This window comes from Cervus elaphus, chromosome 15 (assembly GCF_910594005.1).
Source record: "Cervus elaphus chromosome 15, mCerEla1.1, whole genome shotgun sequence".
In the NCBI taxonomy this organism is placed as follows: domain Eukaryota; kingdom Metazoa; phylum Chordata; class Mammalia; order Artiodactyla; family Cervidae; genus Cervus; species Cervus elaphus.
The window spans coordinates 23,859,139-23,883,685 of record NC_057829.1 but is presented as its reverse complement, the minus strand read 5'-3'; the positions used below and the strand labels follow the sequence as shown (position 1 = coordinate 23,883,685).

The 24,547-nt window shown below is 38.1% G+C and overlaps 1 protein-coding gene across 5 annotated transcripts in view; it reads left to right on the top strand.

Moving 5' to 3' along the window:
* The window catches only part of CTNNA3 (catenin alpha 3), a 1,812,800-nt gene that overhangs the window by 79,851 nt on the left and 1,708,402 nt on the right, over positions 1 to 24,547 (top strand). For all 5 annotated transcript variants that reach the window (XM_043926199.1, XM_043926196.1, XM_043926200.1 and 2 more), the window contains exon 3: positions 11,377 to 11,569. In XM_043926199.1, coding sequence (XP_043782134.1) covers positions 11,377 to 11,569 — 193 coding nt within the window. The remainder of the gene's footprint in view (positions 1 to 11,376; positions 11,570 to 24,547) is intronic.

Here is a 24,547-nt window from a genome sequence, read left to right as displayed (position 1 = left end):
AATTTGAAAACAAGCTATGTAGCCTTTCTCTCTCTCTCTTTTTTTTTTTTTTGCCAGAAAAGACTGAATATAAGTATATACTTGTTTCTAGATCACATTGAACTAATCAGATCACAAATAAACTATACAAATGGAGATCTGCTTATTCAGAATTTGCAAAATCTTGCTTTTTCATGATAGTAGATATGGGAAATGACAGAGTATCCTGCATAAGTGATTGCCTTTGACTTAAAAACTATCATGTCCTTTCATAAAACTTAAATTTTACCTTTGCTTTAGCTACCAGCTTTCTTGGTAACATAGTACATATCACTCAGCATTGTGGCTCTTAATTTAAGGTTTTGAACATCTAGAACTTCATTCATTTTTTTATTAAGTCAACCACCTTTTATTTATTACGTACAGTACCCTAACTCTGGATTTTCAGGATGAGTCAGGCATGGCCCTTTCCCTTGTCGAGTTCCTGGTAAAGCTGGGGAGGCAGTATGTTAATAGTTAATTACAAAACACTATGATGAGTGGTGTGAGTGGTACATACAGGTGGCTGTGTGAAGGGAGAGTTATTTTAGGTCAAGGATGCCATTCCCATTCTGGGCATAACAAGAAGTTTATTGTCAAACTTCATGCATGGAAGATGAGAGTGAAAAGTTAGTCAAAAGTAAGGTATAAATTGTCTCATAAACCATACTGTAAACCTTATCCAAATCATGCTTTGGACTTTATCTTATAGGAATCAGGGAGCTATTAGGGGGTTTTAAGCATGTGAGAGCTGGACTGTGAAGAAAGCTGAGCGCCGAAAAATTGATGCTTTTGAATTGTGGTGTTGGAGAAGACTCTTGAGAGTCCCTTGGACTTCAAGGACATCCAGCCAGTCCATCATAAAGGAGATCAGTCCTGGGTGTTCATTGGAAGGACTGATGCTGAAGCTGAAACTTCAATACTTTGGCCACCTCATGCGAAGAGTTGACTCTTTGGAAAAAACCCTGATGCTGGGAGGGATTGGGGGCAGGAGGAAAAGGGGATGATAGAGGATGAGATGGCTAGATGCCATCACTGAACCGATGGACATGGGTTTGGGTAGACTCCGGGAGTTGGTGATGCACAGGGAAGCCTGGCGTGCTGCGATTCATGGGGTCGCAAAGAGTCGGACACGACTGAGTGACTGAACTGAACTGAACCGACTGAAGCAGCTGCAAATGTGTCATTTTACCTTATACAGAAGTGGCCCTAATGGAAGTGTGGGTTGAGTGTAGAGACATGTTGAGGGCCAGAATTAATGCATATACTTTTCATAATGATAGCGTGAGGATAGGACTAGGACAGAGGCCCTGTTTCTGAGCCATGGGGAAGGCTTGGAGAAAGAGTAGGTGAGGGCAGTAATCCAGAGAGCAGCTGTGGGAGACAATGGCCCTGGGCTGGAGTGGGGAGAGTGACAGAAATGAAAGCTTTTAAGGACATACTATAAAGACCTTGGAGAGGAGGATGAGAGAGAGGGGGTAGCCCAGATGATCTGAGGGAAAAAATACAGATGGAGGAAAAGCAGGTTGTGGGAAGAAGGCTTCCACTTTGGGCATGCTGTGTGAAGCATCTATTGCCTATTAAATTGAATATTAACTCTTTCCTTGACTTTCAACACTTTCTGTACTCAAGCTTCAGCCTACTTCCTGACCTTATTTCTGGCCCAAATTCCTGTTTTTGCCCCTTGGTCTGCCAAACTTGACTATCTGCTACTCTCAGACAAAAATAATTTCCATCTCTGTTGCTTTGTACATGATCCCTTTACCTGGCTTGACTTCCCTTCTGTCTCTCATGCCAGAAGATGATCTGTCTTTAAAGGCTCTTTTTGGAAACACTTCTTAATCCTTATGAATGTTTGTAGTCTCTTCAGCACTTCCCTTTTACTTATAAGTTTAAGCAGCCATTCTGCCTTTTATATTGCAGCTAGTTATGTGTCTTTCTTACTTATATTTCTTTTCTAAATGGCTAGGATATTGTTTTGGACATAATATGTGCTTAATAAATGTTTATTGGCCAAAAAGATGATAGTATTTGGTTTGGGGAGAGCACTTAATGTTGATCAAAGGATATATATTTTCTAGGTTCTCAACAATTCAATCTTTCCTAGTACTTTTGTTAACATAGTAAAGGTTGCTTTTGTAGGAAATAAAGAACAGTTGAAATTATTAATGACTTGTAGAAAGGACCATTCTCCTTAAGACTGGATGATACCTTTTACTTTAAAATGTCACTTGCTTTATAATTCTACAAATTTCCCCAACCCTTCTAATTTCTTTCATAATCCTGTTTGAAGATAAGACTTTTAAGCTAATTAACATGGCTTAAAAATCTCATTTGTTACTTCACCCATTAAAATTAACTTAAGGAAGCAAAGTAGCAAAGAAGGTTCCTGTGAGCTATTAGATAAGGGTTAAAATTCAAAATATTTTATCTAATAAGAAAAGAGATAGCTGTTGACATGGATTTTTATATTACAGTGATAGTAAAGTTAAAAAAAGTTAGATTAGGAAAGAATATGGTTATAGAATATGAATGTGTTACCCAAGTTGGCACTAGAGAACACTTTCTACAGTACCATCTGAGATACTAAGGCATTGCACTAATGTGACAAATGAAAATAGATCACAAACCCATGCCATATTCTGTAATGCTCCTATTGCACACTAGTGTTAATTCTCTACAGTGGCAGTTGATGATTTAATTCCCTTAGCTGTTGTTCACTCACTAAGTTGTGTCCTACCTTTTGTGACCCCAAGGACTGCAGCACGCCAGGCTCCCCTGTCCTTCATGATCTCCCAGAGTTTGTTCAAACTCATGTCCATTGAGTTGGTGATTCTATCTCGCCATCTCATCCTCTGCTGCCCGCTTCTCCTTTTGCCTTCAATCTTTCCCAGCATCAGTGTCTTTTCCAATGAATTGGCTCTTTGTATCAGGTGGCCAAAGTATTGGAGTTTCAGCTTCAGCATCAGTCCTTCCAATGAATATTCAGGGTTGATTTCATTAGGATTGACTGGTTTGCAGTCCAAGGGACTCTCAAGAGTATTCTCTAGTACCACAGTTCAAAAGCATCAATTCTTTGGTGCTCAGCCTTCTTTATGGTCCAACTGTCATGTACATGACTACTGGAAAAACCATAGCTTTGACTAGATGGACCTTTACTGGCAAAGTGATGTCTCTGTTTTGTAAAATGCTGTCTAGGTTTGTCATAGCTTTCCTTCCAGGGAGCACACGTATTTTATTTTCATGGCTGCAGTCACTGTCCACAGTGATTTTGGAGCCCAAGAAAATAAAATCTGTCACTGCTTCCACTTTGCCCCTTCTATTTGCCATGAAGTGATGGGACTGGAAGCCATGGTCTTAGTTTTTTTCAATGTTGAGTTTTAAGCCAGCTTTTTCACGCTCCCCTTTCACCTTCATCAAGAGGCTCTTCAGTTCTTCACTTTCTGCCATTAGAGTGGTATCATCTGCGTATCTGAGGTTGTTGCTGTTTCTTCCAGCAATCTTGATTCCAGCTTGTGATTCATCTAGCCTAGTATTTTGCATGATGTACTCTGTGTATAAGTTAAATAAGCAGCGTGACAATATACAGCCTTGTCTCCTTTCCAAATTTTGAACCAGTCCATTGTTCCATGTCCAGTTCTAACTGTTGCTTCTTGACCTGCATACAGGTTTCTTAGGAGGAAGGTAAGGTGGTCTGGTATTCCCATCTCTTGAAGAATTTTCCACAGTTTGTTGTGATCCACACAGTCAAAGGCTTTGGTGTAGTCAATAAAGCAGAAGTAGATGTTTTTCTAGAACTCTCTTGCTTTTTTGATGATCCAACGGATGTTGGGAATCTGATCTCTGGTTCCTCTGCCTCTTCCAAATGTAATTTGTATGTTTGGAAGTTCTTAGTTCATGTACTGCTGAAGGCTAGCTTGTAGGATTTTGACCATAACTTTATTAGCATGTAAAACTAGAAGTAGTTCAGTTCAGTTCAGTTCAGTTCAGTCATTCAGTCATGTCTGACTCTTTGCAACCCCATGAATTGCAGCATGCCAGGCCTCCCTGTCCATCACCAACTCCCGGAGTTTACTCAAACTCATGCCCATCGAGTCGGTGATGGCATCCAGCCATCTCATCCTCTGTCATCCCCTTCTCCTCCTGCCCCCAATCCCTCCAAGCATCAGGGTCTTTTCCAATGAGTCAACTCTTCGCATGAGGTGGTCAAAGTATTGGAGTTTCAGCTTCGACATCAGTCCTTCTAATGAACACCCAGGACTGATCTCCTTTATGATGGACTGGCTGGATGTCCTTGCAGTCCAAGGGACTCTCAAGAGTCTTCTCCAACACCACAGTTCAAAAGCATCAATTTTTTGGTGCTCGGCTTTCTTCCCTAAGAACAGTTGTACAGTAGTTCAAATATTATTTAGCATTGCCCTTCTTTGGGATTGGAATGGAAACTGACATTTTCCAGTCCTGTGGCCGCTGCTGAATTTTCCAAATTTGCTGACATATTGAGTGCAGCACTTTAACAGCATCATCTTTTAGGATTTGAAATAGCTCAGCTGGAATTCTATCATCTCCATTAGCTTTGTTCATTGTAATGCTTCCTAAGGCCCACTTGAAGTCACATTCCAGGATATCTGGTTCTAGGTGAGTGATCACACCATTGTGGTTATCCAGGTCATTAAGATCTCTTTGTACAGTTCTTCTGTGTATTCTTGCCATCTCTTGTTAATGTCTTTTGCTTCGTTTGGTTAGGTCCTTGCTGTTTCTATTCTTTACTGTGTCCATCTTTGTATGAGATGTTCCCTTGGCTTCTCTGATTTTCTTGGAGAGATCTCTAGTCTTTTCCATTCTATTGTTTTCCTCTATTTCTTTTCATTATTCATTTAAGAAGACCTTCTTATCTCTCCTAGCTATTCACTGGAACTCAGTATTCAGTTGGGTGTGTGTGCGTGCCCAATCACTTCAGTCATGTCCGACTCTTTGCAACACTGTGAACTGGAGTCTGCCAGGCTCCGCTGTCCATTGGATTTTCCCAACAAGAATATTGGAGTGGGTTGCCATGTCCTCTTCCAGGGGATCTTTCTGACCCAGGGATTGAACCCATGTCTCCTGTGTCTCCTACATTGCAGGCCAATTCTTTATTGCTGAACCACCAGGGAAGCCCTCAGTTGGGTATATCTTTCCCTTTCTCCCTTGCCTTTCACTTCTCTTCTTTCCTCAACTATCTGTAAGGCCACCTCAGACAATGACTTTGCTTTCTTGCAATTTTTTTTTTTACTTTGGCATAGTTTTGAACATTACCTCCTGTACAATGTTATGAAGCTCTGTCCATAGATCTTCAGGCACTCTTGTCTACCAGAGCTAATCCCTTGAATCTATTCATCACCTCCACTGTATAATCATAAGGACTTGGACTTGATTTAGGTCATACCTGATTGGTTTAGTGGCTTTCCCTACTTTCTTCAATTTAAGTCTGAATCTTGTATTAAGAAGCTGATGATCTGAGCCACAGTCAGCTCCAGGTCTTGTTTTTACTGACTGTATAGAGCTTCTCCATCTTTGGTTGTAAAGAATATAATCAATCTGATTTTAGTGTTGACAATTTTCTGACGTCCATGCGTAGAGTCATCTATCGTATTGTTGGAAAAGGGTGTTTGCTAGCCAGTGTGTTCTCTTTACAAAATTCTGTTAGCCTTTACCTTGCTTCATTCTGTACTCCAAAGCCAAGCTTGCCTATCACTCCAGGCATCTCTTGACTTCCTACTTTTGCATTCCAATCCCCTATGGTGAAAAAGACATCCTTTTTGATATTAGTTCTAGAAGGTCTTGTAGGTCTTTATAGAACTAGTCAACTTCTTTGGGATCAGTGGTTGGGGCATGGACTTGGATTACTATGATATTGAATGATTTGCCTTGGAAATGAACAGAGATCAGTCTGTCATTTTTGAGATTGTGCTCAAGCACTACATTTCAAACTCTTTTGTAAACTATGAGGACTACTCAATTTCTTCTGAGGGATTCTTGCCCACAGTAGTAAATATAATGGTCCTCTGAATTAAATTCACCCATTCCTGTCCTGATTCCTAAGATGTTGATGTTCACTCTTGCCATCTCCTACTTAACCTAACATTCCAGATTCCTATACAATATTGTTTTTTTTTTGCAGCTCTGGACTTTATTTTCACCATCAGACATATCCACAACTGAGTGCTATTTCTGCTTTGGCCCAGCTGCTCCATTCTTTCTGGAGCTATTAGTAATTGTCCTCTGCTGTTTCCCTGTAGCATATTGGACACCCTCCCACTTGGAAGGGGGGGTTCATCTTCTGATGTCATATTTTTTTACCTTTTGATAGTGTTAATGGGGTTCTGTGGCAAGAGTAACTGGACTGGTTTGCCATTTCCCTCTCCAGTTGACCACATTTTGTCAGAACTCTTCATTATGACCTGTCCATCTTGGGTAGCCCTGCACAACATGGCTAATAGCTTCACCGAGTTATACAAGCCCCTTCACAAGGCTGAGTTCCATGAAGGGGTAGTTCCCTAGCATATCAATTTAATTTTCAGTATCTTTGGGGCACCTAGAAAAGCATACATGAATTAGGAAAGATTAGAAAACCCTTTAATTTTTTTGTACTCTAAATTTTAATATATAAGTGTTACACACCATTAAAATACACCTGGTATTATGGAATTATGCATGAGAAGAATGCATAAAGTAAGAAATTTCTTCTTTTTATATTACTAGATATCTCTAATTTAGGACCACATCAGTGGGGAGCTGATTCTGTAGCTATGATGAAGGTGTGTCTGTAGCCTAGAACAGATTTATAGACTAAAGAAAAGTGAATAAAACCCAAGTTCTTTAAGAGCTGCACATTGAAGTCAAAGACTTTCCATTTGAGAAGGACTATGTAAGTCTGATAAAGAAGGAAAGGGGTCAGTTTTGCACAGTGGTAAAAAGAAAGATTAGCAAGATCTGAACTTGGATCCTACATTAGAATAATCTTTGCTATAAATTCCAATAAAGTTTTTGTGTTCCTGGTATATAACTGATTTTGTGCTGGAAAGAAACAAGAATTATTTTACAAAATAGCTTCAGGCTAATTTTTACTGTTTGCTGATAGAAGAGATGGGAGATGTTTTCAGAAAACTTATGCACCCTCCAGCCCTTGGTGAGAATCATCTACTTTCAGGGGTCATGGTCACCTATGTGAAAGTGAAAGTTGCTCAGTTGTGTCCAATTCTTGCGACCCAATGAATTATACAGTCCATGGAATTCCCCAGGCCAGAATACTGGAGTGGGTAGCCTTTCCCTTCTCCAGGGGAATTTCCCAACCCAGGGATTGAACCCAGGTCTCCTGCATTGCAGGTGAATTCTTTACCAGCTGAGCCACAGGGGAAGTCCCACGGTCACCTATGATAGTTGATTAGATCCCCATAGGTGATTTGGGGTAAAAAAAAGTTTTAGCTTTCTATTTTTTCTTTTATTTCCCAAGGCTTACTACATCATATTTACTTTATGAAATAAAATGAATCATTGAAAGCATCACAACTTTAATTTAGTCAGTATTAAATAACTATATTGGGGTATTTAAAAAGAAGATTTAGGTTAAACTTGAACAACTTGCAAGGTGCAATTGCAGTTTTTTTTTTTTTTTTGATAGAAGCACAATGTTCTTTTCACATTTCCTACGTCTCTGGCATTCATTATAAGGAACAAAGCATTTCTGGAATGCTCATTTTAATTTGAAAGCTCAGGCTATTCTATGGAAAACATTTGGCGCTTGGAGGATCTGAACAATAATAGAGGAATGTTCAGTGGGAAGCGTCATGAACTGTGGCACTTAAAATAAATTCTGAAGGAACATTTTAGACAGTGATACTTATTGTTCATTTTAAACAAAGGTTTTAAGCAAGGTGCTGTAATTTGTCTTAATCTGGACAAGTATCTTTTAACTCTTGATATATAAATTACACTGATAATAGCGAGATACCTATCTTTTGGAATATGTGAAAACCCATGTAATAAGCCAGACTTATTATCATCTTTACATAATGCATGATAAAGACACATGGCCCTATTTGACTGCTTGTAGAGCACACAGAATGTGCTTTGCTAATTGACTCCTTCACATTTAGCTTGGAGGACCCTATAAGCAAGATATAGATAGACCCAGAGAGAACATCTTTGACAAGGATCTCATGGGGCTGGACTAGAAAACACACGTTAAATACCATCCAACACTTGTGTCATGTTTTATGTCTTAAAAAACACTTTACATTATTTAAACTTCATATAATCTTATAGGATATTATGATTATTATCATTTTCCAAGAAAGGAAATAAATGCTTGCTATAAGGAAATCCACTCTGGGTTGTGAACATGGAAATAAAGCAAACTAGGATCAAGAAGAGCGTTTGTTGGACAGAGGAGGCGAATAAAAGGGCAGATGAAAATTATTTTCATCCACATATTTCCCCCATAGCTTGTGAGTTCTTTCTCAGTTCAGTTCAGTTCAGTCACTCAGTCATGTCCAGATCTTTGCGACCCTATGGACTGCAACACACCCGGCTTCCCTGTCCATCACCAACTCCCTTCTCAGTTCTTGGCTAAGAACTGGGTCGAGTTAGTCAAATAAACAAATATTTAATGCTCCATTAATAATAAACAAGCAAAAATTTTCAGGGGCTACAGAACAGGAAAGATTATCTATCGTCTGTTGAAAAAGATGTGGTACATGACTGTTAAAAGCCTTGGCTCTTTGATGACGCACAAGAGCCTAGCTTTCAACAAGAGTTTCAGGTCTTTTAAAATACTGGATAAAAGTGTCTTTTTCTTCTCTACAATGGGGATCTTCAAGTTTTGCTTATGAAAATGTTAACCATATTTAGTTATTGGGATTCAAGGTTTAATTAAGAAATGGATATTTTTCACAATGTAATTTTGTATAAGGTTTTGTTTCCAAATACAGATACTTAATTTCTGTCTCCAAACAATGCTCTTATCTTGAGTTTATTCTTTTTCTCAATTAATTGCTTATTTTTATTTTGGTTGCACTGGGTCTTTGTTGCTGCATGTGGGCTTTTGCTAGCTGCAAAGAGCAGGGGCTACTCTCTAGTTGTGGTGTGCAGGCTTCTCGTTGCAGTGGCCTTCTTGTTGTGGAGCATGGGCTCTAGGCATGTGGGCTTCAGTAGTTGTAGCACTCGGACTCCGTAGTTGTGGCTCGTGGGGCCCTAGAATGTGCAGGCTTTGGTCGTTGTGCCAAGTAGGCTCAGTAGTGGTGTATGAGCTCAGTTGCCCTGCAGCATGTAGAATCTTCCTGGACCAGGGATCGAACCTGTGTCCCCTGCATTGGCAGGCAGATTTCTATCCACTGTACCACTAGGGAAGTTTGAGTCTATTCTTATTTTAGCAAATCTACAAAAGTAATACATGCTGATTATTAACATATTCAGGCAATTTAAAATGTAGACATTAAAGAGTTTCTCTGTTCAAAAGAGAAAGATAAATATCATATACTAATGCATACATATGGAATCTAGAAAGATGGTACTGATGAATTTATTTGCAGGGTAGCAATGGGAAAACAGACATAAAGAACAGACTTATGGACATCAGGGAGAGGGGAGGAAAGGATAAAATGTATGGAGAGAGTAACATGGAAACCTAAATTACCATATATAAAATAAATCACCAGTGGGAATTTGCTCTATGACTAGGGAACCCAAACAGGGACTCTGTATCAATCTAGAGGTGTGGGATGGGGAGGGAGATGGGCGGGAGGTTCAAGGGGGAGGGGACATATGTATACCTATGGCTGATTCATGTTGATGTTTGACAGAAAACAGCAAAATTCTGTAAAGCAATTATCCTTCAATTAAAAAATAAGTTAATTAACAAAAAAAGTTCATCTGTTCAGCTACTCCATTCATTAAGCCATTTATATAAGAAACACTTATTGAACAGCTACTTTATGTTGAAATGGACACCTGCTCCTTGGAAGAAAAGCTATGACAAACCTAGAGAGTGTATCACAAAGCAGAGACATCACTTTGCTGACAAAGGTCCATATAGTCAAAGCTTTGGTTTTTCCAGTAGTCATGTACGGATGTGAGAGTTGGACCATAAAGAAGGCCGAGCACCAAAGAATTGATGTTTTCAAATTGCAGTGCTGGGGAAGACTATTGAGAGACTTTTGGACAGCTAGGAGATCAAACCAGTCATTCCTAAAGGAAATAAACCCTGAATATTCATTGGAAGGACTGATGCTGAAACTGAAGCTTCAATACTTTGGCCACCCAATGCGAAGAGCTGATTCATTGGAAAAGACCTTGATGCTGGGAAAGATTGAGGGCAAGAGGAGAAGGGAATGACAGAAGTTGAGATGGTTGGATGACATCACTGACTCAATGGATGTGAGTTTGAGCGAACTCTGGGAGATAGTGAAGGACAGGGAAGCCTGGTGTGCTGCAGTTCACGGGGTCACAAAGAGTCTGACATGACTTAGTGACTGAACAACAACCACCACTTCGTGCATTGTTCTGAGTGATGGAGGAAGAAACCACATTTCCTGTTTTCATGGAGTTTACATTTTGTGTGGGAAGGGTGCAATAAACATATATGAACAAAAAATACCAGGCTCTGAAATGTCCTGAAGAAGTAGTAGTGAGGGTAGTGAGGGTAGTGTAGTGAGGGTAGTGAGGGAACAGAGTGGAAGAGGATGAGGACTGGGGTGGTCAGGAAAGGCTTCTTGATAGGACACGTTGAGGGGGATCTGAGTGTTGGGCAGGCCAACTGAGTTAGGGGATAGTGTAGGAGAGAGGTAAGAGCTTACAAAGGGCCAGAATGTAGGTCATAGTGAGAACTTGGGTTTTGTCCTCCTTAGATAGCCACTGTTTTACATGTTTCAGAGTGATTCTGCACCGCACCCCCACACACATTAGTAATCTCTTCTTAATCTAAATAGATTACTACCTACTGACTTAACTGTAATTATTTTTCCTCCTTCTTAATATAGATTGCTGGCTACAAAGTGATATAAATAATCATTTGATATATATATGTATATATCAAATAATATATATGTGTATATTATATATAGTATATTTTACACTGTTCCAATAATAAAACTTGATGAGATTCCTTCCTTCCTTCCTTTCTTTCTTCCTACCTTTAGTTGGGAAGTCCGTAGTAGCTGATAATATTGCTATTGGTGACTTGACTTGACTTTTGGGAATGTACCAGTAGTATTGGGAATGAATCATGTTATTATGAAATACTTCTTTTTGTTCTGGTCTATGATATCCCGAGACTGTTCCTCTTGCAATTTGTCTGACGAGTGACTTGTGTTTTTCCAATTTTAGGTTACTACACTTGTAAATTGTCCCCAGAATCCGTCCAACAGGAAAAAAGGACGTTCAAAAAGAGCCAGAGTCCTTCTAGCTTCTGTGGAGGAAGCAACTTGGAATTTATTAGACAAGGGAGAGAAGATTGCTCAGGAAGCCACAGTTTTAAAGGAAGAACTTACTGGGGCACTTGAGGAAGTTCGCAAAGAGAGTGAGTACTCTAGTCCTGGTTGGAAGCAACTGCAGTCCTTACGGGATTAGGTACTGAATTAGATTTGAGTGTTGTGCTTTAGTTGATTTGAGTTTCATTAGTCTTTTGGTGAGCTCTGAGGAGCTACCTGTGGGAGACACAGTGGCTCATTAGGCAGCTCCAAGGCTCAGAGCCCCCTCCTGATTCTTCCTTTATTTGTTCTCCTCACACCATAGCTTAGCCATAATAAACAGAGAAATGTACACGTTTTGTCATGAAATGAGAAATGACTAATGGAGCTGAAGACATCTTTTCCCATACATAAAAAAAATTGTCAGTTTCCTTGTAAACAATTGGAGATAGAAGTTTCAGACCTGGCTACCTTAGAGGTATATTTTTCATTTTTCTGGAGGTTTATATTTCCTAAACATAAAAAATTGTTTTGCATAAACTATGTATAACTCACATTGTTGCTGTGTTACTAGTACACAATAAGGGAAAATGTAGTGGGAATGATAAATCAGGAGCTTGATATGAACATAGGCCTACTACTGTATATAAGACAGATAACCAACAAGGACCTACTGCATAGCACAGGGAACTCTACTCAGTATTCTATGATAATGTGCATGAAGAAAGAATCTAGAGAAGAATGAATATATGTATATGTATAACCGAATCACCTTGCTGTACACATAAACACAACATTGTAAATCAACTATCCTCCAGTTACAAAACCAAACACACAGAATTACATACTAAAAACATGTATTTCACCTTTTGATATTTTGAATAGTTTTTTTTAAACATTTTTATTTATTTTTAATTGAAGGATAATTGCTTTACAATATTGTCAGTTTCTGCCATACATCAACATGAATCAGCCAAAGGTATACATATATCTCCCTCTTGGAACTCCCTCCCACCTCCCACCCCATCCCACCCCCCTAGGTTGTCACAGAGCACCCATTTGAGCCCCCTGAGTCATATAGCAAATTCCCACTGGCTATCTATTTTACGTATGGTAGTGTATATATTTCCTTGACTAGTTTTATAATGAATGTATCATTAGCAGGCTATTTTATAAAGAACTGAACAATACTCTTTTAGTTAGTGGATTGATTTTATATATCAACTTGCTGTTAGGAGCTATTTTGAGATCACAAAGAAGCAAATTTTCCTGTTCAGCTTCTTAAAAGAGACCAGGGGGTATTCATATATTTCCCTCTCCCCATCCCAAACATAATTTTAAGAAGATCAGGGAATTTTTACTAATTAAATACTTAAAATGAATAATTAACCACAATAAACTTTAGGTCAAATACAATTTTTTTGGTTATATATGTTATATGTGTGCATGCTGTTGCTTCAATTGTATTCAACTCTTTACAACTCTATGGACCATAGCCTGCCAGGCTCCTCTGTTCATGGGTTTCTCCAGGCAAGAACAGTGGAGTGGGTTGCCATGCCCTCCTCCAGGAGATCTTCCCTACCCTGGGATCTAACCTGTATCTCGTATATCTCCTGCATTGGTATGCAGGTTTTTTTTTTTTTTACCTCTAGTGCCACCTGCGAAGCCCATATATATGATTTATATATTAAAGGGATTCTTTGGAAAATATATAAAAAACATAATGCCTAAGATAATTTTAAATAAATTCATCATTCCTCCTTGCTCCCTACCACCTCAGACCCATTTTTTCTCCTGTCTTCTCTGCCATGGTATCGTCATCCACTTAGTTAACAAATCAGTTAGACTTTTTGTTTTTATTCTACCCCTCTCTTCCAATTAGTCTCCAAGTTTAACAAATTCTTTTGCTTCTCAGATCTGTTCTTTCTTCTCCATTGTTAGTGTTGCCTTCTGAATTTTGGATTACTGCCTTAGCTTCGCCCAATACCAAAGCCAAATGTGTTTTTTAAAAATTAAAATATACTTCATTGTAGATTTGTTTTGCATTTCTCTAATAATGAGTGATGTTGAGCATCTTTTCATGTGCTCAAATCTGGTGCTTTGTGACTACCTAGAATGGTGGGATGGTATGGGAGGTGGGAGGGAGATTCAGGAGGGAGAGGACATATGTATGCCTATAGCTGATTCATGTTGATGTATGGCAGAAACCAACACAATATTGTAAAGCAATTATCCTTCAATTAAAAATAATAAATTAAAAAAAGAAAATATACTTATTTTACCTCCCTGCTTAAAATCCTTTTAGTAACTTTTGAAGGATTAGGGATTATCTCTCTGGATAAAGTTCAAACTTTTAAACTCAGCTCCTACAACGTTCCATGTTTGGCTTCTACCACTCTCTCCTTTCTCTTTTTATTTTTTGGCTGTACAGTAGGATGGCATGTGGGATCTTAGTTCCTTGGTTAGGGATCGAACCTGTGCCCCCTGCAGTGGAAGCACAGAATTTTAACCACTGGACCACCAGAGAAATCTTTAGACTCAACTTCTTAAAGGTGTCAAGCACCACGTTTATTTGACACATAACAGACACCTGATAAATGTTTGTTAAATAAAAGAAAACCTAAGCATCATTTTATGTTATAAAAATTTATAATTATTTTTGCCTGTTTTTATGAAAAATTTCTTTCATAGTTATGGTTTCTTTGCTAAGTGGAAAGAATATGAACCCTATTTGGTACTCTTTCTCTCAGAAAATGTGATATATTTGCCAACATAGTTTCCATAAATCACCTGGCAGTAAATATGTAAGACATTGGTCTTTCTTAGAAGAGAATAATAATTGTAATAATTGTCAAGAAATGGTATTTGCTTTTTAAAGAAACAGTAATCAACACTTTTAGCTCAACAAAAGTAAATTATTTTAAGGAAAAGTTCTCAACGAGAAGTCTCTTTGGATTCTAGAATTATGCAATGTATCCCTCACTGTGTTCTGTTATAATGTGTGAAATACATATACATGGCATATGCTATATACACAACAAATACGTTTGGTTAAAGATCACCAAGTGCTTTATACTCCTAATCTTTTTGACCAACTGCCAAATTGAATTCACTGCCACTAGTGTGTGGGAGGAAGGCAGTGAAATGGCAAATGGTTCTGGAATTTGGGGAATGGCCAGTGCTGATCTTGTGGACAGCAGAGGGAGTGACAGCGAGAGCGCTGTTCTCTGAAGCTTGGAAGGAATTTTAGCCCAGTGGTGGAGCTGAAGTATCAGGAGAATGGGTTCTGATCCAAGTAACTCTGTATGATACTAGAAACATATTTTAAAAATTTCCTGCTTTCATTCTTTTTTCTTTTTTTTTTTTGAGGGCTTTGTCTAGTGACATAATGTGAAGGAGTTCTGAAGAGCAAATGATAAGTTTAATGCTTTTGAAAGGGCGAAGAATATTGCAAGTAGAGGATATTTTTATCTTTACTTCAAGAAGATTTCTGACATTAATTAAAAATTTTTTTCTAATAAAAACATAGTATAATTTACATAACCTTGTTATAGGAGTCTCTTTTATTCTGTTTTACTGCCTTCTGTGGCTTTAGCTAGACAGTTGAGGTGTTAAATAAAACGGGCATTTGGTTACCTAAAGAAGCTGCTTGTAGAAGATGGTATATGGATAGTATTGGGGGAGAACGGTGAAAGGAAAGGTGAAACTGTCAAGATCCAGAAACTGTGGTCCATGTACTGATTATATATGGTCACTCATAACCTAATAGGTCTTTTACAATGGTAAAGTATTAAATCTGGTATTAAATACTTTTAGAATATTCACATAACAGTTACCTAGGAATTAGCTAGGAATTATTTATAATGTCCGGATTACATTTTTTGCCTGTAGCCTATTTGCTACTTTTGTGTACCCTTTGCTCTTCTACAGCAGACATTGTTTGTAAGTCATACAATTGGTTGTATAATATTTAAGGATTTTTAGTGGTTTATTAATAATGACATATGTATAAAAAAAACCACATTGTCAAACAACTCAATATATTTTCATTGTGAATATATGAATGTAACCTCCACCTAGATCAATAATAGAACAATAATAGAACAATACAATATGTAGAATTACAGAATAGAATATATAGAATATGTAGAATAACAATAAATAACAATAGGAATATATATAAATAAATAAATAACAATAGAATATATAGAATAACAATAATAGAATAATACAATAAAAAATAGAACAATACTAGAGCCCTAGACGCATACCCTGTGTCAGTTACTACTCTCACCACACAGGTTACCATTATCCTGCTTATTACATAGAGTAGTTTCCCCACCCCCCCTCATCTTTTTGAACTTTGTATGAGTAGGATCATACAGTATGTAGCCTCCTGAGTATGGCTCCTTTTGCTCAATGTTATCTTTGTGAGGCCTTGCCACATAGTAGTTCATTTGTTTCTGTTGTTGAATGTGTGCATCCTAAGTCACTTCAGTTGTGTCCGACTCTTTGTGATGCTGTGGACTGTAGCCTGCCAGTCTCCTCTGTTCATGAGATTCTCCAGGTGTCAATACTTGAGGGGGTTGCCATGCTCTCTTCTGGGGGAATCTTCCTGACCCAGGGATTGTACCCAGGTCTCCTGTGTCTCCTGCATTGGCAGGTGGTTTCTTTACCACTGGTGCCACCTGGGAAGCCCCTTCATTGTTTAACAGTCCATAATTATTTATCCACTCTATTGTTGATGAATGCTTGAGTTGTTTCCAGTTTTTGGCTTTAATGTACATTCCTGTTATGTACATATCTGTGTATTACTTATGGTGCATGAATGTAGACATCCTGTTGGGTTTATACCTAGGAAGGAAATTGCTGGGTCATAAGGTAAACATTCAGCTCTAATAGATATTACCAAACAATTTTCCAGGCTGGATTTTCCAATTGACATACTCATCAGTAATGTATAAGAATTCTAGTTGTTTTACATTCTTACTAACTTGGTGTTAACAAGTGTCAGTGCTTTAAATTCAAATATATATAGTGGTATCCCATTGTCAATTTTTTCTTTACTTTTTAATTAAAAATATATGAGTATAATTGAACAATGGACTGGTTCAAAATTGAGAAAGGAGTATGTCAAGGCTGTGTATTGTCACCCTTCTCATTTAACTTATATGCAGAGTACATCATGCAAAATGCTGGGCTGGATGAGTCACAAGCTGGAATCAAGATTGCTGGGAGAAATATCAGTAACTTCAGACATGCAGATGATACCACTCTAATGTCAGAAATTGAAGAGGAACTAAAGAGCCTCTTGATGAGGGTGAAAGATGAGAGTGAAAAAACTGGCTTAAAACTCAACATTCAAAAAACAAAGGTCATAGCTTCCAGTCCCATCACTTCATGGCAAATAGAAGGGGAGAAAGTGGAAACAGTGACAGCTTTTATTTTCTTGGGCTCCGAAATCACTGTGGATGGTGACTGCAGCCGTGAAATTAAAAGATGCTTGCTCCTCAGAAGGAAAGCTATGACAAACCTAGACAGCATATTAAAAAGCAGAGACATCACTTTGTCAACAAAGGTCTGGATGGTCAAATCTATGGCTTTTCCAGGTGTCGTGTATGAATGTGAAAGTTGGACCATAAAGAAGGTGGAATACTGAAGAATTGGTGCTGTGAACTCTGGTGCTGGAGAAGACTCTTGAGAGTCCCTTGGATGGCAAGGAGATAAAACCAGTAAATCCTCAAGAAAATCAACGCTGAATATTCATTGGAAGAACTGATGCTGAAGCTGAAGCTCTAATACTTCGGCCACCTGATGTGAAGAGCCGACTCATTGGAAAAGACCCTGATGTTGGGAAAAATTGAGGGCAGGAGGAAAAGGGGGCGACAGAGGATGAGATGGTTGAATGGTATCACTGACTCAATGGACATGAGTTTGAGCAAACTCTGTGAGATAGTGAAGGACAGGGGAGCCTGGCGTGCTGCAGTCCATGGGGTCACAAAGAGTCGAACATGATTTAGTGACTGAATAACAACAACAACAACAAATGCAATTCTATTTTTAGTTTTTAAAGAAATCTCTATACTGTTTTCCATAGTGACTGTATCAATTTACATCCCCAGCAGCAGTATAGGAGGGTTCCTTTTTCTCCACACCCTCTCTAGCATCTGTTGACTTTCTAATGGTGGCCACTCTGACCTGTGTGATGTGATAACTTATTCTAGTTTTGATTTGCATTTCTCTAATATTTAGTGATGTTGAGTGTCTTTTCATGTGCTTATTGGCTGTATATCTTCTCTGAAGAATGTCTGTTAGGTCCTCTGCCGTTTTTTTGATTGGATGGTATTTTTGTTGTTGTTGTTGCTATTGTGTTATGTAAGTTGTTTGTATCATTTGGAAATTAATTCCTTGTTGATTGCATTGTTTGCAAATATTTTTCCCCAGTCTGTATGTTCTCTTTTCTTTTTGTTGATGATTTCCTTTGTTGTGCAAAAGCTTATGTTTGATTATGTCCCATTTGTTTATTTTTGCTTTTATTTCTATTGCCTTGAAAGACTCATTGTAGTTTACATTTGTTCTTGATATGAGATTTTAGTTGTGATATTAAAAAGTCTTCTCCCTTTATTTAAGCATTTTTGTTGTTTATAAGTAGTTTTGATAAATTCAGGTTAATCATTTTATTCCTTTATGGGTAGAGACTTTTGTTGTGTTTAAAAAATTTGCCTATTACAAAGTCAGGAGGATATCCTCTTGTGTCGTCATCTAGAGGCTTTATTGTTTTACTCGTACAATCTACTTGGATATACATTTTATAAATGGTGTGATTTAGGTGTCATAATTCACTTTTTAATATGAGAATACAATTAATCCAATATCATATAGATGCATATAGAACTTTAATGGTTCCCATACCATTTATTGAAAAAAACCCTCACAATCCTAATCTTTCTCAACTGAGTCATTTTTGCACCTTTGTTGAAAACTAGTTGACCATCTCTGTGTGAGTCTACTTTGGAACTCTCTTCTGTTCCATTGATTCACATATCAATCCTTATGGCAATAATACATTGTTTTGGTTACTGTATACCAGAGTAAGTATTAAAATAAAAATTATCTTCATTTGGTTATACTAGGTCCCATGCATATCCATAAAAATCATGGAAATTTTTATAAAACAAGCCTGCTGAAATTTTGATTGGGAGTAAGTTGGGTCTATCGATCCATTTGTGCTGAGTTGATACTTCAGTATTTAAGAGTCTTCTGATTCAAAACATGTAACTCATTTTTGAAAATGATATTTAAATGGTACTTTATTTTTTATTTTATTTTATTTTTTTTTCAGTGTTATTTTTTTTTTTTATTAGTTGGAGGCTAATTACTTCACAACATTTCAGTGGGTTTTGTCATACATTGATATGAATCAGCCATAGATTTACATGTATTCCCCATCCCGATCCCCCCTCCCACCTCCCTCTCCACCCGATTCCTCTGGGTCTTCCCAGTGCACCAGGCCCGAGCACTTGTCTCATGCATCCCACCTGGGCTGGTGATCTGTTTCACCATAGATAGTATACATGCTGTTCTTTTGAAACATCCCACCCTCACCCTCTCCCACAGAGTTCAAAAGTCTGTTCTGTATTTCTGTGTCTCTTTTTCTGTTTTGCATATAGGGTTAGCGTTACCATCTTTCTAAATTCCATATATATGTGTTAGTATGCTGTAATGTTCTTTATCTTTCTGGCTTACTTCACTCTGTATAATGGGCTCCAGTTTCATCCATCTCATTAGAACTGATTCAAATGAATTCTTTTTAACGGCTGAGTAATATTCCATGGTGTATATGTACCACAGCTTCCTTGTCCATTCATCTGCTGATGGGCATCTAGGTTGCTTCCATGTCCTGGCTATTATAAACAGTGCTGCGATGAACATTGGGGTGCACGTGTCTCTTTCAGATCTGGTTTCCTCAGTGTGTATGCCCAGAAGTGGGATTGCTGGGTCATATGGCAGGTCTATTTCCAGTTTTTTAAGAAATCTCCACACTGTTTTCCATAGTGGCTGTACTAGTTTGCATTCCCACCAACAGTGTAAGAGGGTTCCCTTTTCTCCACACCCTCTCCAGCATTTATTGCTTGTAGACTTTTGGATAGCAGCCATCCTGACTGGCGTGTAATGGTACCTCACTGTGGTTTTGATTTGCATTTCTCTAATAATGAGTGATGTTGAGCATCTTTTCATGTGTTTGTTAGCCATCTGTATGTCTTCTTTGGAGAAATGTCTGTTTAGTTCTTTGGCCCATTTTTTGATTGGGTCATTTATTTTTCTGACATAAATCACAGCAAGATCCTCTATGACCCACCTCCCAGAATATTGGAAATTAAAGCAAAACTAAACAAATGGGACCTAATGAAACTTAAAAGCTTTTGCACTACAAAGGAAACTATAAGTAAGGTGAAAAGACAGCCCTCAGATTGGGAGAAAATAATAGCAAATGAAGAAACAGACAAAGGATTAATCTCAAAAATATACAAGCAACTCCTGAAGCTCAATTCCAGAAAAATTAAATGGTACTTTAAAACATTTTAATTTTAAATATATCTTCAAATTCATCACACTTTTCCCCCTGCCATCTTCAGTATATTTTTAAGTCCATCCAGTGAAATTTTCACTTTAGATATTATACATTTTTATTTCTTTAATTTTTATTTGTTTTTTTAAAATAGTTTTCATTTCTGTGAAAATAGAAATAGAAACAATTTTATTTAATTTCTTTCCAAATTCTAGTTCCCTGCTGAAATTTTGTCTTGCCATTACTTTTCTTGAACGTTTCCTTTAAAGTTAATTTCTGTACCTAACATTTTCAATATGTGGGTCTCCTATAGGTTTGTTTCTATTGTCTGTTTTTTCCTTTTGATTTTTAAAGTAACTGATTTTGTCTACTGATGTCTTGGATAGTTTTTGATCAAATGCTTGGCATCATAAATGAAAAATTAAAAATTTAATTTTTAAAGATTATTCTATCTCTAGCTAGTCCTTGGGCTTCCCGTAGTGGTAAAGAATCTGCCAGCCAATGCAGGAGACACAAGAGATGTGAGTTTGATCCCTGGGTTTGGAGGATCCCCTGGAGAAGGAAATGGCAACCCACTCCTATATTCTTGTCTGGAAAATTTCCATGGACAGAAGAACCTGGTGGTCTACAGTCCAAGGGTCCTGGTGGTCTACAGTACACAAAGAGTCAGACACAACTGAGTGACTGAGCACACACAGCTAGCTGTTCCTCTTGGATGTAGCAACTGAGTTCTCAATTGAAAGTATAGGATATTTAACAGGACATTTCATCTTAGGCAGTCTCAGAGCTCTAATTTTTTTCTCCCTCCCTTCCTCAATTCTCAGTTGGTAAAGAATCCGCCTGCAATGCAGGAGACCTAGGTTTGATTCCTTGGTCAGGAAGATCCGCTGGAGAAGGAATAGGCTACCCACTTCACTGTTCTGGCCTGGAGAATTCCATGGATGTATAGTCCATGGATTCGTAAAGAGTTCTACATGACTGAGCAACTTTCCCTTTCACTTTCACTTCCTCAAGGAGGACAAAATTGTTTGCTTTATATCTCATTCTTTCAGCTGCCATTTTTTTTTTTTTTGGCTTCTCTCTTATTGAGTCACTCTGCTGTTTGGTTTCCTATAATCATATACAAAAAGTTAGCTTCAAGTGGGTTTAAGATCTAAATATTAAGACAAAAATTAAAAACTCACTGAAAATTAAGGGTGTATAGTTGAAAGGCTTTGGATGTTCAACAGGATTTATTAATCATGAAACGATTTTAAAGAAAAGACTGATACATTTTATTGTATCAAAATTAAAGCTTTCTTTTAAAAAAAAATTATTTATTTATTTATCTGCATGGGTCTCAGCCAAAGAATGTTCAAACTACCACACAATTGCACTCATCTCACATGCTAGTAAAGTAATGCTCAAAATTCCCCAAACTTCAACAGGACGTGAACCATGAACTTCCAGATGTTCAATCTGGATTTAGAAAAGGCAGAGGAACCAGAGGTCAAATTGCCAACATCCTTTGGATCATAGAAAAAGCAAGAGAATTCCTGAAAAACATCTACTTCTGCTTCATTGACTATGCTAAAGCCTTTGACTGTGTGGATCACAACAAACTGTGAAAAATTCTTCAAGAGATAGGAATACCAGACCACCTGACCTGTCTCCTGTGAAACCTGTATGCAGGTCAAGAAGCAACAGTTAGAACCGCACATGTGACAATGGACTGGTTCCAAATTGGGAAAGGAGGACGTCAAGGCTGCAAATTATTACCCTGCTTATTTAACTTATAGTCAGAGTACATCATGCAATGGATGAAGCACAAGCCAGAATCAAGATTGCAGGGGAAATATCAATAACCTCAGATACGCAGATGATACCACCATTATGGCAGAAAGTGAAGAGGAACTAAAGAACCTCTTGATGAAGGTGAAAGAAGAGAGTGAAAAAGCTGCTTTAAAACTCAACATTCAAAAAACCACGATTATGGCATCTGGTCCCATCACTTCATGGCAAATCGATGGGGAAGCAAAGGAAACAGTGACGAACTCAGTTTTCTGGGCTCCAAGATCACTGCAGATGGTGACTGCAGCCAGGAAATTAAAAGACACTTGTTTTTTGGAAGAAAAGCTATGATCAACCTAGATAGCATATTAAAAAGCAGAGATATGACTTTGCCAACAAAGGTCCATCTAGTCAAAGCTATGGTTTTTCCAGAAGTCATGTATGGATATGAGAGTTGGATCATAAAGAAGGCTGAGCACTGAAGAATTGATGCTTCTGAACTGTGATGTTGGAGATGACTCTTGAGACTCCTGTGGACTGCAAGGAGATCAAGTCAGTCAATCCTAAAGGAAATCAGTCCTGAATATTCATTGGAAGGACTGATGCTGAAGCTGAAGCTCCAGTACTTTGGCCCCTGATGCAAAGAGCTGACCCTGATGTGAAGAGCTGACTGATTGGAAAAGATCCTGATGTTGGGAAAGATTGAAGGCAAGGAAGAGATGGGGATGACAGAGGAAGAGTTGGTTGGATGGCATCACTGACTCAATGGACATGAGTTTGAGCAAGCTCCAGGGATGGTGAAGGACAAGGAAGCCTGGTGTGTTGCAGTCCATGGGTGGCAAAGAATCAGACTCAACTGAGTGACTGAACAACATAGGTCTTAGTTGCTGCATGCTGGATTTCTCCTTGCAGTGCCTGGGCTTAGCTGCCCTGAAGAATGTGGGAATCTTAGTTCCTCCACCAGGGACCAAACCCAGGTGCCCTGCATTGGAAGATGGATACTTAACCACTGAACCACCAGGGAAGTCTCTGAGAACTTTCTTACATCATAAAATTTTTAAGGAAAATGAGAAGGCAATCTAGGAAAGATATTGGCATAAACACTAGGCATTAATAACAAGAACACATAGGTATAGATTATAGGTTTAGTTGCTAAGTTGTGTCCGACTCTTGCGACCCCATGGACTGTAGCCTGCCATGCTTGTCTGTCCATGGGATTCTCCAGGCGAGAATACTGGAGTGGGTTGCCTTTTCCTTCTCCAGGGGATCTTCTCAACCGAGGAACTGAACCCAGGTCTCCTGAATACAGGCAGATTTTTTACCAATTGAGCTACAAGAACACATAAGGAACTCATAAATCAATAAGCAAAGGAAAAATGAGCATGAAAGATTTTTACAAAAGAATAAGCACCAACAAAAATCAAAGAGATGTTCAATCACACCGATGATAGGGAGATGCAAATAATATTCCATTTTATGCAATTCAATTGGTAAAAATTTAAAAGTCTAATATGCTAGACATTGAAGCAATAGCATTTTATATGTTGCCTGTGGGAATGTAAAATTGATGCAACTATTTCAAAACACAGTTTTGGTATGTCACTTTTGTCAAATGCCAAAGTTCCATATACATGTGTTTCTGGACTCAATTATATTTCTGGTGTTGTTGGTGTGTAAAAATGCAGTTGTCTTTTAAAGATTGATACTTCTTGAGATATTATCTTTGAAATGAAATATTTGGACAGTAATTTTAAAAAGAGGGAAACATTTGAGCCATGCAAACACATGTGGTCTGTTTCTTTGGTATCCTTACGATGGTAACATTATGGTACTTTATTTGGCTTATGTTAGAAGCAAATTTTACAAAAGTGACCCAGTATATGGCGTGCTATTCATACATAAAATTGTAAAGAACAAAGAGCTGTTTTGATAGAGAAATACATACTTTATATTAATAAACATTTAGGAAAATAGCTCTTCTCAGGGGGCTTCCCTGGTGGCTCAGTGGGTAAAGAGTCCACCTGCAATGCAGGTGCCACAGGCAGATGTGGGTTCGATCCCTGGGTCAGGAAGATCCCCTGGAGGAGAACATGGCAACCCACTCCATTATTCTTGCCTGGAGAATCCCATGGGCAGAGTAGCCTGGTGTGCTACAGTTCATAGGATTGCATAGAGTTGGACATGACTGGTGACTGAGTGTGCATGCACACAAGCTGTTCTCAGATATCTAATTCTAAACATGCTGCTTTTTCTAATATGAAGAAAGGTATGTATGGTGATAAATGGTCTATTGTAGTGACTGGGATAATTATACTTTGAAGTTTTGTTAATGTCATGAAATATCATAATAAGTTCTTGAGATAAACAATAAAGATATTGATTGTGCTGTTTGGACAAGAAGATAACTAATGATCTGGGTTTAACAAAAGTCTTAAAGATATGTCAGTCAAATCAGAGGCTTTTCCCTTAGAATATTTAAAAATAATATTTAGTGTTCTCATGGAAGCATTAACTACTTTATCTTAATAATTACACATTTTTAAGTATAAAAGAGGTGCCTCCTTAATGTGTAAAGGGATAATTTGAGATCTCAAGAGTGTTCAGAGAAACTTTAAGATTTAACTGTTTTGTATATTGCCAGACAAACCAAGGTGCCTACAGAAGTGGTGTACAACACCTATCAAATCTCCATATACTTTGGTTTAACTTATCTGGAGCTGAAAGTTGTTGTTTAACACCAGTAGTCTTG